General features: G+C 34.7%; 1 protein-coding gene across 1 annotated transcript; it reads left to right on the top strand.

Annotated features, from left to right (window-relative positions):
• Positions 1-1,100: 1,100 nt before the first annotated feature.
• On the top strand, positions 1,101-18,941 carry LOC149084035 (uncharacterized). The gene is made up of 9 exons (XM_089235252.1): positions 1,101-1,155; positions 7,185-7,308; positions 7,927-8,093; positions 9,840-10,161; positions 11,269-11,351; positions 11,490-11,669; positions 14,504-14,563; positions 16,210-16,246; positions 18,875-18,941. Exons 1-9 carry the CDS (start codon positions 1,101-1,103, stop codon positions 18,939-18,941), a joined length of 1,095 nt encoding a protein of 364 aa, XP_089091378.1.
• Positions 18,942-19,815: the final 874 nt, after the last annotated feature.

A 19,815-nucleotide genomic window follows, 5' to 3' on the forward strand; every position in this document is an offset into this window, starting at 1 on the left:
GTAAGAAATTATGTTTTTCTTTGAGGGAAAATTAATAAATATTCATGCATCGCTATTATTCATACCTGAATCATTATTTTTGAATTTTATTATAAGTGTATAGTACTGCAGGTACTTTGAAGTAAGGTAAAGGAAGGTAATTGGAACCGCTTTTTTTCATTAGTTCCCAAGCTCAACCTAGAACCTACGTTGGATTAAAGAAGAGAGGTTGAATCGATCAATTGAATCGATTGATTGCATTGAGAGATTCAATTAAGAGGAAATTGTTGATTATGATGTTGGAGTCTTGAGGAAACGACACTTTTTCGAATCTTTTGCTTCAGTTTTTATAACGTTTTCCTTAGAAATGCATACAGCTCGTCACACTGGGGAAATGCCGGTCTGAATTGTGAATTATCCCGAATAAATAACTTTTGCTGGAAGTGAAGGGCTACAAAAGGTCTGCAGTGAATTTAAATGTATTTAAAAAGTTTTTTTGAACATGATAGAGTTATAACTATCATAATATAATTTATTGGTCATGAAAATAATCTTAATTCTTTGTTTCAAAAATTCAATTAAGCCTTGATTAAAATGACTAAAACACGGGATATTTTATGAAGAAGCTCTCATAAAATGCGGGTCATATGGTCATACTTCATAAACAAGTTTGGGGCCATCGAACGGCAGAAATGCCGCATATCTTTCCCGTAGACTGAATGGCTGTGCACCCCTGGTATTGAGGAATCGAAGAGATTCGAATTAGTAATAATTTTGTAGAAAAAATATATAGATTTTTTTCGCTCGTATAGCGATATTTTTTTGCAAAAGCTATTTTAAAAATATTTATTTTCATTCCAAACTAACTGAAAAAAAAGCAGATAATATTCCGTGGCATGTAATCCTCCCTGAAAAGAAAGTATGATTTTTTTTTAAATTTATAAACCGCGTATATTAACGCAGAAAAAAAGCGGCACGTATGGTAAGATTCACCAGAGAATTTGAGACTACGAATGTTCTAGAATAAAACAAGCGGATATAAAAGCAAGAGAACTGTTCGATTCCGTCGCAGTTGTTATCCAGCACCTGTCTGGACGAAGGTGCTGTGAAACTGAAACGAGATGTTGCTGTTACGATGTTTCCTCGTCGGCCTTGTGGCTATTGTGCTTCCAACGTGTAAGTAAACAACAAAAATTGCTCAAATTTTTCAAACAGTTGAAAAAAATAAATAAAAGCAGAATATATATATGTATATTGGTATAGTATTCTCTATGATTGGTAAATGGTATTCAACAATTGATAAATGGTATTCAACAATTGATAAATGGTATTCAACAATTGATAAATGGTATTCAACAATTGATAAATGGAATTCAACAATTGATAAATGGTATTCAACAATTGATAAATGGTACCTTTTTTCAGCCACCTCGTTGGGCATTTCGCCCGTTGTGGCCTTTGTATTTGTATTCAACCATTGATTAATGATATTCAATGATTGATAAAGGGTATTCAACGATTGGTTGATGGTACAACAAATTGTATTTAACGGTTGATAAATAACAATCAATAGTTGATAAATAATAATCAATGGTTGATAAATGTTATTCAACGATTAAGAATTGGTATTCAATGATTGAGAATAGGTATTCAATGATTGGGAATTGGTATTCAACGATTGGGAATTGGTATTCAATGATTGAGAATAGGTATTCAACGATTGGGAATTGGTATTTAACGATTGAGAATAGGTATTCAACGATTAAGAATTCGTATTCAATGATCGATAAAAGGTACTCAATGATCGATAAAAGGTACTCAATGATCGATAAAAGGTACTGAATGATCGATAAAAGGTACTCAATGATCGATAAAAGGTACTCAATGATCGATAAAAGGTACTCAATAAACAATAAATGATTTTCCATGATTGGCAAATGGTATCAATGATTGGCAAATGGTATCAATGATTGGCAAATGGTATCAATGATTGGCAAATGGTATCAATGATTGACAGATAAATATAACATGTCTCAATATCACAATATAACATAATATAAGATAACATATATTCATAAATTATAATTAATGATCTGAATTACTGATCCTTCCTGAATGTATTTCCCATTAGAAAAAATTATTCAAGTAACACGCACCGTAATAAATAAAAACCTACGCCCTATTAAATAACTTTTGTTTTTCTGATCTCATGACTTCTCGAGGAATTTCTACTGAGAATCTTTATAAACATATACTTTTGATACATTAAAAAAAAAATTACTGTAAGATAATTTTTAATGAGTGACATTATGGAATTACTGAAACTCGAAGTATGTGGAATTAAGCTCGTACTGCTGATACTACACATATATATTTTTAATATGTATCTTATGAACAATTGATTGGGGAAAAAGAAAGTATTGAGTAACACTTACACACGCATTAATGAGTTTCAATATTACAAAATAAATATATAAAAAATACTACAAGTTTGTATTTTAACTCTAAAATTAAAGTAACAATCGCCATAAAATAAAAATTTAAGTATATCAGGGTTAAAACATTAAACTACTTCACGTACAAGTATTTGGCTACAAAACAATTGTATCATATTGTATTTGACGAATCGGTGACAAATCTGGTGACCTTGTACTAACCTAACCGCACCTGAGGAAAAAGGAAGAAGGGGAAAGAAAGAAAGAGTAGAAAAAGGAGAGAAGTAAATAAGATACAATTTTTAGTCTCTTTTCATCCTCACTCTATGTGTTGCCTCTTTTGCCCTTACATGTATATTATAGTAGAAAAATACATTATGTATGAGGAAGAAAACCACTAACAGGAGTATAAAAAAACGGGGTGAAAAGGAAAACAACCTTGGGGTTCATAGGGTTACAATAAACCTTCGCGATGGTGAGGAGAGAGAGGAAGGAAAACACAGAGAACTTGATATTGAATTCATTCCACTGTTGTTTGAACGAAAAATTTCTTCCGCGGTCGTAAGGGGAAAAGTAGAATGTAGTTGGACATCTTTAAAATTCGGTACTTTTTTTTATTATACTTACATACAAATACAAATACAAATACAAATACAACGCCACAACAGGCAAAATGCCCAACGAGGTGGCTGATAAAAAGATGCCCATAAAAATATGGTTGTCATATGTTTCAAAAATACAGCAACCCAATTAAAAATGCAATTAACACAAATTACAAACAATATATACACATGATAAAATATTATACAATGCCCATAAAGAATACTTATGGTTGTCTTATTCTAAGAATGGTTAGCTTCTCGATTTACCCCAACATGTTTATCGTATTTCTTTTTAAACGTGTCAATTGTGTTACAATTTACTACCTCCGGGGGTAAGCTATTCCATTTATTAACAACCCTATTGGAGAAAAATTCCCTGCGACACCATAACCTTGCATTGTCCCTCACCAATCGATACTGGTGTCCCCTTGTAAAAGCAGTCGATTGGCTTTTACTCGACTGTACTCGTTTCTGACTGTATGTATTCGCTTTCGATTCTCACGCAGTTGTATAAAGACTTCACTTTGAACCCCTAAATTGTATTTATGTCATGGTTTGAAATGAAATAAGATTTTGGAGAAATATGAGACCATCGTACAGGGTGAATACTATCGACCGCTTAATAATTACACACGCGATTCCTTTTGAAGAACTAATGTGCAAAATCGTTTTCATTTTTTTATTGGACCAGTAATTACGCTGTTATAGCGCTTCAAAAAATAATTACGTTACTTCCAAATCCTGCAAAATTCACCGAATGCACACCAAATGTATAACTTGGCATTTTTGAAGCTAATAACAATACTATGACCCCGAGAGAAATCAAAATAGCTAAAAATATGAAATCAGTTATTTTACCTTCAGTTTTTCAAACTTTTACGCGGTTGTTTTCCATTTTTATTAAAAAAATTTTTTTTTTTCCCCTTCGCACGACGTCTCTGTTCATTAGGGCATTCGTCCGGCATACGAGGGGCCCGGGTTCGTGTCCCGGTAGAGGCAGAGATGAATATTTTACCATCTTAAGATGGGTGGTCAGCGGTCATGTCTGTCCCTCTGTGTTCATTTGATTTGAAGAAAATATTAAGCGATAACATTTGTTTTTATAGTGAAGGAGAGAAAATTACAACATTTTGGCAAAAAAGTGTTGATTTTGGGGCGACAATTGTTCAAATAAATCTCATTTGGCTAATACTTTACCAAACTGGTCATGAATGGGTAAAAGTAATACGTAATAACCAGGTCATAACATTACTCTTCACGAAGAGAACTATCAATCGCGAAAAAAACAACTATACTTTTCTGCTAGCGGGATTAAATATTCCAAGTCATTTTCAATTAGCTGGGGGAAAAATTTGAGTATTTTTAACGCGTAATTGACTGGAAAACACGTCACAAAACTCAAAACGTTACAACTCCCAAAATATTCGACCTATCCCGAAAAGAAAATTACTTTCACATATTGCTTTTTCGCAAGGAATCATGCGCGTAATTATTCAGTGGTCGATAGTATCCACCCTATAGTCACCTGCGTGCTCGCAGATATGTCTTCAATTAATCAAATCAAATCAAATTTATTCATTTAAAACATACAGAGATTTAGATTAGTTTAAAAAAAACATATTTATCATCCAGAGGCTGTGATGCCTGTACGGATGATTAAAAATTTACATGATAATTAATGAAATAAAATATATAAAGCATACGACGTGAACAGAAACATAAAAAAAGAGACACATATACAACATAAACGAGACAAAATTATCACTGTCAAATAAAAAAATACGTAAAGATAAAAAATCAAGAACGAAAGAACATACATAACACAAAAAAAGACAAAGTTCTTAATGCATGGCGAGAAACGTAAAATATACACAAAACATTATAGATAAAAATTATATGAGGAAAAAAAATTAAACTCACCCATACATAGACAAACACAAACAATTTTTTTTAATTGAAAAAATACATGTAATTAAAGTGGCAAAGCTAAATTGAATAAATTTTATTGCTCCTCCTAAAGGTCAAAATGAGAGTCGTCTATTGAAATTAATAATTTGAATAATGATTTTTTCAAATGCCGCGTGTGTGGGTATATTTTGCATTACTAATGGTAGTGAATTATATAATTTCGGAGCTAAATAATAAAAATGTTTACGAAAAATTTCTTTCCTAAAAGTAGGAATACGGTAAATCAGCGATTCTCAACCTGTGGGGCGTACTGAAGGGGGGATTAGTACTGAAAGGGGGGCGCTAGCATATCGAAAGAAATATGTATTATTTAAAAAAAAATGATTATTTTATTCTGAAAGGAAAGCAAAACAAAATGCATTATAAGATAATAAAAAATAAAATCCGCATTTACACTGATATAATACACTTCAAATATGACTTTATCAGTACTGCACAATGTATTTAATAATTAGAATGCATTCCATATTGTTCAGTATTTTCGTGACTTTCTCAGAGGAAAGATTGTTTTATTTTCGTTTAAAAAAGTTGATAAAAGTAATTTTCAGCAAATTATTTGAATGTAATATTCCATATGAAAGTTCCAAAAATTTCATGGGGGGGGGGGTGCCCCTCTGTACTGCACTTGTGGGGGGGGGGGGCGCGATGAAAATTATGATTGAAAATTGGGTCGCAAATACTGAAAGATTGAGAAACGCTGCGGTAAATCATATGAGGTCTTCGCTCGGAAACATTATCTTTTAAACTGCATAAGCCTTTATAACGGTTTAAGAACAGAATAATACTAAAAAGAGCATTATAAAGGCAATAAATTAGTTTTATAATCACCACCCCATATAATTGTACCATAATTTATAAGTGAATGAAACCAAGCAAAGTATAGATCTTTTAAGAAATTAGCGGAAACTTTCTTACTTACATAGTAAAAATTATATAAAACAAAACGAAGTTTTTTAAGTAGTTCATGAACATGAGATTTCCATTTTAAATTGCTGTCCACATTTAAACCCAAGTATTTAATACTATTTACTTCATCATGTAAAAATTACATTAAAGGAGATTACAATCGGAGGCATAACTATTTCAGAGTTGCCGTAAGAGGTGCTCTTCGTTTGATAATGGGGAGAGGCAGTGCTAGCGACTAGAGAAAGGTTGAAGACCCCTGCTGTATAAGATTGTTTAGTTCGTAGCCGGTCCTCTAAAGTAGGAATTCGCTCTCCAAAATTTGTTTGTTGGGGATTTTCGATTGAAATATCTCTGCGAATATTTGACTGGAAATTGTGAAAATTTCTTGTTTGAGTAATAAAATGTAGGATTTTTCTTAGAAAATAATGAAGGAAGAAGTAATGATGTCTCATGCGAATATTAAGGTGTTGTTCCAACTCCGATGTAAATAATGCAGAAATCAAAACAAAGCTATCACTACCCCCCATTTGAGTTTTTTTGCATACTTAGGAACCACAACATGTCTTGATCGATGATGGAATTTATGATAAAATTACAGCTGATTTAAATTTACAAATAAATTGATGATGAAATTAACAAATAATGAGTATTTACCCTGAAATATATTTAAAAATGTTCTGGATCGAATTACATTTCTCTTAAAGTTGAAAGCAAAATAAACTATGGCTTCAGCATCATAGAAACACCAATGCTATAGACAACGAATGATGTTTCTATTGTCTTAGTTGACAAGTAGAAAAAAGAGAAAGAGAAATAAACATTTAGTGAATGTGTTGATTGCAAATTCTGAATACAGGGTGTCCCATAAATACGTAAATAGTTCAAAAATTCATAAAAGTTGAATAAATTGATGTATCTGAATGCGGCTCGCGAAATTTTTTTTTTTAAAGTTATTCCAATAAAGGAGAACATTTTTTGTCACAGAAATAAATGTAGTTTCCATTCTTTCCGATACAGGGCGCTGCATGAAAGTCAGGCAGGAATTGGACCTGAACCTTTCTACAATCCCTGCAGCGCATTATATAGCATTAATTATTAGTTTTTTTTCTTACGTGATATATGCTTTTATATTGGGTTGCTGTATTTCGGTGATACTGTATTTGACATCCATATTTTTATGGACATCTTTTTTCAGTCACCTCGTTGGGCGGTTGGTCTGTTGTGGCCATTGTATTTGTATTTGTTGTCATCATTTCATCGTTTTTATTTTAAGAATTCGATTTCTTTTTTTTAGTCAGTGACCAGATAGTGTCTTTGAATTGTACCAACGATGACGTCTGTTCCGAATTACTCTGTGATCAAAGCTTCTGTACTACATTGATGAAATACGTGGCAAATCCCACTAAATGTGATCCTGAGTATGTATTTAATTACATTCCACTTCTTTACTCTTTGTCAAAAAAATTGGGTGATGTGATATTTTCAGCAGGGGTTCTTAACCAGGGGTCCGTGGGATTCTTAGGGGTCTATGGGGCTTGTTAATTGTTTTTACATTGCTATATATGTTCTTAAATATCGTATTTTAAACAGGTCTGCAAATATGATGTGATGAGACTATATTGTTGTAAGAAAAAAATGTTCAAATCAAGGGTATTCAACCTTCAGGAGAGCGCGGGCCACTTCATTGATTTGAAAACGTATTGTGGGCCACTTTATCAAAAGATCTGGAATTGCACCGCAGGTTACGGGTATGCTGAACTGAATTGCAGGCCACTTGAATGATGTGGAAATATGCTGCGGGTCGCTTAATTGGTCTGAAACTGTGTGCCACTAGCAAAATTAGGTGTATGGTCTCGGACCACATCAGATGACTCCGAGGGCCACATTTGGCCCACGGGTCATTCGTTGAGCATATATTTGGAGGAATATTGGGACAGACTCCTCTTCTGATGATTCTGACCATCCTGAATATTTCTTAAACCACTGTAAAAATACTGTACGGAAAAGTACAACAAAGTTTGTTTTTTTTTTTCCAGCGTGTTATCAAAGATTTCAGCTGAATGCCTGGATTCAATAATATCCAAGTGTTCCACCGAGTCACGCCTCGATATTTTTTATGTGATGAACAAATGCAAACCGAAGACCCCTGACTTGATTTTGTCTGAGAGACCAAAGAATGGAATCATTCTTGCACAGATCATATGTAAGACAAAATATTTTATTATTTATTTTTTTAACATAATTCTTGGGTGATGATCCTGTTTTGGTAACATTTGCCGGAATGTAACCGATACTCTTATTGGGTGCATTTTTCAAGTTTTATAAAAGAACTTTTACCAAACGTTTATAGTGTAATACCGGCCTAATATATATACACGTACATCGTTTGGCATTACGATCTAACCTTAAATTGCAATTAAAAGCATACTAAAAATTGTTTTCTCAAAAACAAAGAAGGTAAAATGAGCATTTCTACGAAAACTACGGAATCGCCAAATTCCATTTTGCACTGTCTTATAAAAACGGGACGTGATTTACACGTATGGTATTTGCGTTGGAATTTGAAGAGTGAAAAAGAATGGAGAAATACTCCTGGAATAGCATTATCAGGCTCATCTAGATCATTTTAATTAGTGGCTTTTAAATCGGGGGGTACACAACCCCTGTCCCGCGGGTTAAATGCAGTCCGTCAAGGAATTTCTCATCCGGCTCACGAAAGATCTTACGGTAGAAAAGTATCAGTACACATAATAAGATAAATGCCTACGCTGACTATATTTCTTATATGAAAATACGGGATATCGCCAAAAAATTGCCAAATGAAAGTAAAGTTTTCAGTTATAGTAAAATAAAATTGTGAATGCCAAGAAAAGTTGCCATTTACAGACACAAAAAAAAAAAAAAAAAATGTCGAAACAAGTAAACTTACCATTTATATGAAAAATTTGTCGAGGGTAAGTGCAGTTGCAAAGTTCAGCCAGAAGATTGGCAACTGCAACTAAAATTGCTGAAAAATTGCCAATAACAGAAATTGATTGGTAATTGACTGAAAGTCAAATGTAAGTTACACAAAAAAAACGTATGTTTGACAAATATGAGATGAATATATTTATATAACACAAAAATATATTTGATGATTACACACCGTGCCGGATTACTAGAAGTTAATTGAAAAAAAGTTCGTTGAAATAATATAAACTTTTGCGCACAGACGTGCAGGATGGACCTTTTTTTTGGGGGGGGGGGGCACAGAGAAATTTCTAGTTACCACCCTTTAAAAAACATTCAAATTGACAGATATTGGTTAATATAGCATATAAAGGATTAAAGTTAGTAAAGCATATTGATATTTCAATCATTTTTTCACCGAAAAATTAATTTATTTTCCCTAATTTTTTGGTCTTCTTGCCCGCTGGATTACTGAACGGGCCGGACTAGCGCAAGGTCGGATTAGTCTATTCTAATTTATGCCATGAAAATAATCTTTAGCCTTGATTTCGAAAATTTAACAAATAAATTTTGAAAATGAGGTGAAAAATGTCGTAAAGAAAGTTCAGGCCGCCAAAATCATAAGAATATCCCGTAAAACACGGGCCATATGGTCACTCTTTTTCTTCAAGTTTCTGCCCCGCTAGCAGCAAAAGTATCTCATATCTGCAAGCGAACTGAAAAAGTTGTGCACCTCCCTTTTAAGATAAGAATCACTAGTGTTTGGGAAACGCGAAATATACTGAAACCAAAGACAGATATTTACACGAATTTCGACCCACGGTGACATTGGATTTTCGTTCATTTCCTCCGTTAGTACTCAATACGTGGTCAATTGTTAAAATTTTGAAATTTGCAATCAAAAATTCGTGATTTCTTTTTTCAGTTTTGTTTCTATTTGGGGGCGCTCATAATCCATGTATTCGATATTGAGTTGGTTGATATCTAATTTATTTTTCAGATCCAAACAAGAGAGTTATCGGCACCAGTCAAAACAGTGGCGTGGACGATAGTGAAACTTTTAGAACTGGTAGAAGACTGCTGCTTTATGATACTGGGAAACAGATTTCTGAAGAATCACTCAATGTAATCCAAAACGAGAATAGCGTTCCTGTAAATTCGAGCAATCTCCAGAATAAGAAATCTCTTCTCTCGTACTTGAAGGGATTCTTCAAAAGACCGGGAGAGGATTCAAATAATTCGCGTCCACTATTTCAAGATGCTTTGCGAAAAAACATATCTGATAATGAAGTTTCGGAACCAAAATCGAATCGAACTGAGAAGTGAGTGGGAATTTCCTATTTTCCTCGACAAGCACGCCTTTAATACGAGGGTCGTTTGATGAGTAACGTGAAAGAGGGTATTTAAAAAGAAAAATCTGGACCAACGTCTAATTCATTTTTCAGCAAAATGTCTTCATAAAACTCCACGTTAATTTAAAATTTCTTCATCCCGTCAGAGAATATTACGTTTTTTTTACCCTATATATGCTGAGCCCATGGCCGAATGTGGGCTTTGGATTCATCGGATGTTCTGATGTGGCCCACGAGAGACCTCAAAACTGAAGTCACTATACGACGCTAAAGATGAGAAACGTTAATAGTGATGGATGAGATTATTACTATATCCATATGATAATGAAGATATGTAAATAATGATGAATAATATTTTACTTGAGGTAAATAGGGGAATGTAATATATGCAGCCACGAAGAAGTTTCAATGACATATGTAGTATATGAAAAAGTCCATTTGAATAAGCATATACGCAGAGGTACAAAGATTGAAGCAATCATGGATTATGCGGTATACCAAAAGACTCTACAGAAACTGCTGTGATTCTCTTCACAACTATCACTATGAACAACTTCGTGGAATATCCAATTATAATATCGCTGTTACTTTTAGACTCAAAAAGCTTTAAAGTTTTCTCGGGATGTCCGGGGTCCAATGTTCCGGGTCTCTTTAACACGTATTACTTGAATCATATAGTTTACATCCATATTTTTTATGGGCATCTTTTTCCTCAGCCACCTCGTTGGGCATTTTGCCTGTTGTGGCGTTGTATTTGTATTTGTATTCTCTCCATTCTGGTGCTGCCTGAATACGCTCTACATTACTTAAGAGCTGCGTAAACTAATGTAAGACACATGATTAATTTACAAAATGAGTAATTTGGTGAAAAATGAGTAATTAGGTGAAAATGAATAATTAGCTGTTAAAACGAGCAGTATAATTTGAGAAAGATGTTGCTGCTATGTCACAGAGATTTACCTTACTTCTCAAACGACCATCGGGGATATTTCTGTCTGTGAAACATTTCATGAAGTATAACTGTCTTTGAATTAAAATGCACTCTTTTGTCTCTTTATTTTTCTTTCATTCCATCAGCAACACGTCGTTGAATCTGAAAAATGGAACGACGAGGAATAAGTTCTTGGAAATCATTGACGCAGCTGTGAAAAACAAATCCGGTGAGTATGACCATAATATATTCAATCTTCCACATGAAAAATCTCTTTCTTCATCATCCCCAATTCCTCACGAAATGAATTTCTTTTGTTTCTGTTTTGTTAATTACAAATGTTTTTTTTTTTTTTTTGTCCAAGAAGGTTCTGGTAACAATGGCAAGCAAGTGAGAAGCCGTCGAGGAGATAGTAAACACGTTGAAGACGACGAAGAGTGTGAAGACGATGAAGAGTATAAAGACGATGAAACGAATATAAAAGATAGTGAGAAAAGTAAGCAGCAACAATCCCACAAGGAAAAACAGAAGAACGACTTCGATGATGGTGAGTTTATTAATATTATACGATTATCCTAAATATTCTAGTATCCACGGCCCCGTCACTGTTCTCCTAATGGTAAGGTATGAATGTAGTGCGCGTTGGTTTCGGATTCTGCGCGTCGGCGCCGCTACGGATTGGGTAAAGACCTGAATTTCCAGTTTTTTAATCAATCCATAATGGCAGCGACTATCTGAATCGGAAACTTTCGTGCGCTATGTTCGTAACCCTTACGCAGGGCCGAGCATAATTGGGACATATGCGGGAAATTTCTCTCACTATGAATTTAGGAATAGTCATTATGAATAGTCAATGTAAAAACAATCGTCAGAATAATTATTCAGAATGGGTGAAAAACAATCAATGCCCCCTGGGAAAATTAATTTCTCGTCTGAAATTCACCATTCAAATTGGGATAGACGGAAGATTTTAAGCATCTAATGCCTTATATAACAATGCCATTCAACTACGAGGTGTTTACTTGCTACATTGAGAGAGAGAGAGGGAGAGAGTCGACTAAACGTAAAACCTCTCACCGTGTTTCAATTGAAGTAGAGTTTTCTGTTGAAACGTTCCAACTCGAAACAGACTAAAGGGTAAGTGATGGAATTAACTCAAGTGAATTATCGACATTGGTATCGGCACCTAAATTTTTTTTTTGTGTAGTGACTAAATTGCAGGCTGAGGGCAGCACGAAATGTTTGGAATTTATATCAGCATATCTGCCGATATGAAAAAGGGTCACTATCACCTGAAAAAGGCAACAGAAGTACCTTCTTCTTCTGGTAAAATAATATTTTTGGCGCTTAAAAACTTTTTTGGCACCTAGATTTTTTTTTATTTGATTTGCCCAGCCCTGAATTCAAGTACACGGAGGATGTCCTGTAATTTCAAGCAAACTTTCAGTTAGAAAAGTACCGGGTCGAAGGTCACTCATACCAGTTTTTCAAACCCCTTAACGATTATGGACAAAATATTTCTCGTCCAAACTGAAATGGAGGAAATTCATTCCAGCTCTCCTCGTTTTCTTTTTATTTATTAATTTTTTCATCATAGCGAAGCTTCATTGTAACCCTTTGAACCGAAGATTTTTTTTTCTCGCTCCCTGTTCTTTTGTACTCCTGCGTAGTGATTTCCTGCATAAAGTGATCCCCCCCCCCCCCCGTATAATGTATCGTTCACTTTATTACTAAACTATGAAACCCAGAACAGTTATATTTGAGGACATAGTTTTCCAAACTTTTATGTTCCATCGCCCCCTCTTCAAGAAAATTTTTTCTCCCATCGCCCCCAACTCAAACACGGCACATGGAATCCCACGTTATAACCGTAGCTTCTATCGCGCCCCCTCCTCCTGACCATTCCATCACCCACCAAGAGGCGATATTGCCCACTTTGGGAAACACTGTTCTAGGAACTGAAGAGGCTGAACAAGATGAGAAAATTCATGACATTTCAACATTCTGTGATGGACCGTTTGAATGTAATCGCATGTTAATGTAGCTTTGAGATCAAAATGACCACTTCCGTCGTTCTACTGTTAAAGTAATATTTTTCAAATAGGAGGCATGACGAAGTACCCTTTATAAGCGTTTTTACATAAAATCAAGATAGAAAGGACCTTGTTGAGTTCGTCATCAACAATCTAATCTCTATGCCAACCTTTTCCCAATCGGCGACAATATCAGGACCAGAAATCTTATGCATACTGCTTTTAGACACACGCCGCGTGCCATTTTTGTTTGATAACCGCTCTTGTTAACCACTCTTGTGTGTGTGTTCATACAGCAGCTACAGTAGCCACCGCTTATAAGAATCACTGGTTGTAAGAATCAACCGCGTTTAAGAATCAAATCGGCAAAACTATTTTAACATAGGAAAATCATCGGTTATAAGAATCAGATTTCCGCTTACAAAAATATAAAACAAAATATTCTTTTCTCCAAAACTCTCTTTCATTATCTATCTCAGTAATGGGGGAACTTGCAAAATATATATTTTTTTGTTATTCACAAGATCATTTTTGAAGGCAAGTTATTGCATCTCTCATCTCTGTAACTCATACGGTCACTCACTCACTCGATTATTCATATGTTCATTCACTCAACCATACAGTCACTCACGCGCTCATACAGTCAATCACGCACTCATACAGTCAATCACGCACTCATACAGTCAATCACGCACTCATACAGTCAATCACGCACTCATACAGTCAATCACACACTCACTTAGTCACTCGCTCACTCATACGGCCACTCGTCCAATCACTTGATCATTCACACAGTCAGTCTCTCATTTGGTCGCTCACAAAGTCAGTCACTTGCTTGTTCATTAATACATTCATGGCAGGTGAAATGCCAAAGGCGAAATTTACAAATCCCAGAGATATAGATGGCTTTTTTCTCAGCCAGAGATATCAAGGAAACAGTTATTTTCCGGATATTATGCTGAGGTGAGCTCGGACGTGATGACTTTTCTTTCCGAGCTCACCTCAGCATAATATCCGGAAAATAACTGTTTCCTTGGTTACAAATCCCAGTTTTTATAGCATTTGTCAAATTTATCAACGACGCTTGAGTATTATGTACAACCGCCGGTAAAAGTGATACATTCATCAAACTTAACAGGAAGATTGGTAATCATACATTATAACCGGCGATTATGCATAATAACCCACTTATCACATTTACCGCGAAATAGGCATAAAATACACAGCTTATTTCCAAATAAAGACGAAAAGTTTAAATTACATTGTTTAAAAAGGGCGAATTGTATTGTTTTCTCTATCATTTTTTTTTCTTGTATTAATCTTGTATTATTAATTATGTATTAATCAGGGTTTGAAAAAATTCCAACAAAGAAGAAGGGCAATCGGATTAGAGTAGGCGCACCACCAGGTAAGTACATACCATTTATATAGAGGTAGGGAGTTCGGGTAATATGGAATACCATTTATGTACTTTGTTTTGATTATTATAATTTGAGACACATAAGAAGACCCTGAAACATGTATTTCTATAAAATTTGGATTCGTCTCGTTGTATTGACAAGTGTATCATGTTTAAAAATGAACATTATGTCTGAGGAAGAAAAAACATCAAACATTTCTTTTAAAGATAATATGCAATGGTGGGCAGCGTTTCTCAATGTATGGTCCGTAGGCAGTTCCGATAATTCAATGGTAATTTATGGAAAATTATCCGAAATGGAGAATTTTTCTTTTTTGCACTAAAGTATTCAGGAGGGACCCACAAAGAACCGAGCACCAATTGCTTCCACACAGACCTCTACTCTTCTATCTTACTTAACTTTTTTTGTCTTGAAGAGATATTCCTGCCCGAATCAGATGATATTTAAAATGTCCCGTATTACCCAGCGCACGAGCTATGAAGAAATGGCGTTACATCTAGCCGGAGTCAATCGCTGGCTAAAAATGAGCACAGCACAATAAAATACAACGCTTATCATGTGCATTGTGGTCAGTTTTAAATTATTGAGCACATTTCGAATAGTCAATAAACATTTTGGAAATTTGCCCAATAAAATTGCTAGGAATGGGAAAACAAATATTCTCCTACATAGCAGCCGTGATGATGGTGACAACCGAGTGACACCGACTTTATAGCATCACGGGGGTATTTGTAGCTGTTTATCACCATTAGAGCAGGGGATTATATGCACTGAAAAAAATGTCGAAATACGCTCTAAAATGATGCAAATATGCACTTAAAATGCCAAAATGTGTGCTTAAAATGCCAGAATATGCATTCAAAACAACAGAATATGTGAATATGTGCTAAATATCTTGGGAAAAGAACTACCGAAAAAATAAAGATATAAAATATCAACCATAGGTCAAGAACCCTTGATATACAGAGTCAATGTCGAACACAATTTTGTGAAAAAAACACACGGATATTACACATTTCTTTGTGAAAAAGAGACGGATAAAAGCTGTCATCACACGTTGCATTGGATGAAATGATTTTTGTAGGTCGTTATATTGGATAAAAAATAACATGGGATGAATAGGAGAAAAATTGGTTAGTTATAATAGAATGATCGCAGTAACGAATGGTCGTTGTAACGAGCGTTGACTGTCTACTCGGAAATCGCAGCTACTTTAGAATTGCCACTATTTCGACACGGACCCATTGTTGGAATCTGTTGTCATTACTGCTTAAGGCTGGGATTACACTAGAAAAGTTTCATAAAAGTTCATTGATAAAACTTGAAAAATGCAACCAATAAGGGCATCGGTTGCATTTGCTCGAATGTAACCTACGGGCTTTATTGGTTGGATTTTTTGAGTTTTATAAAACGGATTTTATCAAACTTTTATAGTGTAATACCGGCCTTACAGTTGGTTCTTTCTCTTCCACTTCCTTTCTTTTTAAAATACATTCTTATTTAATTATCAATTATTTCAACAATAGTTTTCAACATACGCACATCTACTCTACATGCATTTTATGATATGCACAGTTTCCGAGCAATGACATTCGACTATTAAAAATCATTTTTTCATGATTCTCAATTACAGTTGGCGCTGAAAATCTTGCGTATACAGTTCTCGATGGGTACATGTGGAAAAAATGTGAATTATTGATAAGCGGTAAGTACGGAAATTTTGAGATTTCATGTTAAAGATGTTAAAGATGTTCAGGTTCTCACTCATAATAATGATTGTTTTTCATCATTGATTGATTGTTTTTCATCATTGATTGATTGTTTTTCATCATTGATTGATTGTTTTTCATCATTGATTGATTGTTTTTCATCATTGATTGATTGTTTTTCATCATTGATTGATTGTTTTTCATCATTGATTGATTTCATCAATGATTGTTTTGTATGTGCTAAAGTATTCATTTTTAGTTTATTCCGTTTTGATGACCCGCAAATTATTTATTCGATTTTTGTTGGACCGCAAATAGTTATTTCATTTTTGCCGGTTCGCAAATTTTTTCTTATTTTTGCCGGTCAACAAATCATTTCTATTAATTTTCATTTTGCCTAAAAAGTTGAAGAACTAGGATATTCTAGACTTGAATAATTTAATAAATCTACGTTACTCAAAAAGTGCGTAGAAAATAGTTTTTCATAATGGTCTATTACAGTATTTCTCAACCTATGGTCCGCGAAGATGGGTCCTCACGCATACTTGGTATTTCGATTCTAACAATGAAAAATTATGTTACTAATATAATATATATCTCTATACGGGTTCTGAAATAAAAATTGTACCCTCATACTTTGGTTCACCATAACTCATCAAAGAAAATGCGGAAAATTGCGATCCTAAATACGGAATATCTTTGATTGTTGCAATGGCCACTCATTTTGGTTCGAACAGCCCACGGTTCTCCTACGAGTTGAATGATGTCACTATCCCGGGACACGAGTGGCCCACCGAATTGTTTTAGACATTTTACTGTTACTTGTGTATAGAAAGGTTGAGAAATGGGTCTATTTGAAATATCTTAATTTTACTGATTTACTTCTTGGGACGATACTAACGTTTTTATTCATATTTCCCAATTCTTTACATAGGAAAGACATGCAGTAAGTTGACATTTCTTTTCAAACCAATTCTTCAGTTGAATGCTTGTAAAATGGTGTTTTTATGAATATTTACAATTAGTTATTTTGATCACATTTTCTATCATAAAATTAGGTTTAAAATTTCATCGATGCAGGATTTTCAACATAATACTAAAAAATACTATAAAACCTCGATATAAAGATTTTCTGGGAATCAAGAGAAAATACCGTTAGAAAGGGTTTATCGTTACATCGACAAGTGTCATTATCGTCTTGCACCGAGGAATTTAAGCTGTTGTTGGCATCTTTTCTGAATTTGCTTTGTTCTTTGTTGGTATCACCAGAAAATGTTGTGACAAGTTTTTGTTTGCAGCAAAAAAAAAATTACTTGAGTAATGAGTAATATTTAGCTCTAGCTGCGTGTCCAGCCCTGTAAAGTGATTTACCTCAGAATCCATTTATGTATTACACAGAAAACAGCTTCACGGAGCAACATCATTACCACTTTCGGCGGGTAGATGGTACAAATTACCGTCGGTGAAGAAAAAGTGGTGAAGAATTTTTGAAAATACAAGGTGTCCTGTAAGTGTTTATGCAGCCTTTTTCTCATCGTAGATTCACCTTAAGAAATGTCCAAAAGGCGTTCAAAAATTGCCCTGTATCACTTTTAAGAGTGAAAATACAGCGAGTAACAAAATAAAAACCTCAATTTTTTATACGGTTCTCCCATCCTCAAACTTCCAATTTGAAAGTTGTCCAGTCTCACCTGGGCCCAACAAAAAATTTTTCCAAGCTTCTGAGTGTAATATTCGCTGAGATATTCAAATTCAAAATTTGCAGAGAAGCTGGGAAAAGGATCGTTGTCCGTTAGTTTTCGCTTTTCATTCATAACTTTTCTTTGAGTTTTGAATTCAAATGTCTTAGCGAACATTCCACTTGGAAACTTTGAATTTTTTTTATTGCATCAGGAGATATACGGCAAAAACTTTCTAATTCGAAGTTGGAGGACAATCGGATTGTCTAACAATTTAGATTTTGTATTTTGCGAAACACTGCATTTTTACTCTCAGAACTGGTACAGGGCAATTTTTAAACACTTTTGGGCAATTTTTAAACACTTTTGGGCATTTTTTAAATGTAAACTAGGCCTCTACGACTGGCAGTTGGTGAGATAAAGGCCGCATTAGCACATACGGGACACCTTGCATATATAAGTCTAACTTAAGCGAGATTTAATAAAATAGCGGACAGTATACATATAGTAGTTTCAAAAATTCATTTGAAACTGTTGTTATAGAGGGGCTTGTATTGAGTCTCATTGTATTGAGGTTTACTGTATATACAATAAATTCTAGTAAAGCTTCCGACAAATATTTGCGTAATTCTTCGTCTATACTAAATGGGACACAACTCAAAAGATAGGTTGCTTTAACGTTGTTTTATAAAACTTTAAAAATGTCAAAAATTCCGAAAAACGTTGAGCTATTTTGTGTTTATTCCTTACACAACCTACGGAAGCTGTTTTTTTTATGGCATGCAAGGGTAAGAAAACCTGTTTGGAGGATAGAACCTCATGCCAAAAACGAGGTAACGTGTGAAATTGTGCGGGGCTTAACCCTGGGACGTGCTTTTTAGAAGTTTGTTTCCCATCTCCCCCGATGTAGGTTGACCGAAGTCATACATACTCAAGCCATGTCCCAAGAGCCAAATGTGCCCTTCGGAGGCATCTGATGTAGCTCGCGATCTCAAACATAATTTTGTTGAAATGAACCCCTTTTTAACTTTACTTAATCTGACTTTACTAAAGGCTCAATTACATTGGGCGAGTTTACTAGCTACTCGTTTGCGGTTTTACTCGCTGCTACTAAACTCGCTCTGTGTAATAACGTTAGCAAGTAAAATCGCCGCTCGCTCTTCTAGTGCGAGAAAAGTTGAAGGATAGGCTACTTTTCTCGCTACTCGCCGGCGTTTTTGTTATCTCTCGGATGCAATATGGGCGTGGCTACTTTTTTCCCCTTCGCTTTGGCTCACAACAAAAGAGAAAGACGACAATACGCAAAAAGGGAAGGGAAAGAAAGAGAGTTGGCTCGCTCATCTAGTGAGCGATTTTACTAGCCCTGTGTAATTGGAATTCGCTGTGCTAGTTGAAACTGGTTGCACAATCCCATTATGTACATAGGTTTTAACATGGGATACGCTCATTGGCGAAGATCACAATGACGTCATTTAAGATCGAGGGAAACTCCGAAACTTTTTCGTGACGTACTAGCCGAAGAGCCGAACATTACCGATTCGGAGCTATGGCTGTTACGCTTGGCAACTTATCGCCAACTTATTATTTTTGTTTATTCCTTACACAACCTACGGAAGCTGTTTTTTTATGGCATGCAAGGGTAAAAAAAAACCTGTTTGGAGGATAGAGCCTCATGCCAAAAACGAGGTAACGTGAAATTGGCAACTTATCGCCAAACACCAGGATTCATTAAAGATAACGATATATTACAAAGATATAAAATTTTATAGCAACATAATATGATTATCATAATAATGATATGCAATATAATATCACAACTCAAAAAAACATGCTTCCGACTACTTTATTAAT

This window comes from Pholcus phalangioides, unplaced genomic scaffold (genome assembly GCF_987345545.1).
Source record: "Pholcus phalangioides strain wild (caught in Gottingen) unplaced genomic scaffold, Ppha-v1.0 ptg000008l_1, whole genome shotgun sequence".
NCBI classification, from domain to species: Eukaryota; Metazoa; Arthropoda; class Arachnida; order Araneae; family Pholcidae; genus Pholcus; species Pholcus phalangioides.

Excerpts from the sequence above, each read along its gene's own strand:
- LOC149084035 (XM_089235252.1), top strand. The coding sequence starts at position 1,101 with ATGTTGCTGTTACGATGTTTCCTCGTCGGCCTTGTGGCTATTGTGCTT. Across the intron at positions 7,309-7,926 it reads CCCACTAAATGTGATCCTGA|CGTGTTATCAAAGATTTCAG; the intron begins GTATGTATTTAA and ends TTTTTTTTCCAG. Across the intron at positions 8,094-9,839 it reads CATTCTTGCACAGATCATAT|ATCCAAACAAGAGAGTTATC; the intron begins GTAAGACAAAAT and ends TTTATTTTTCAG.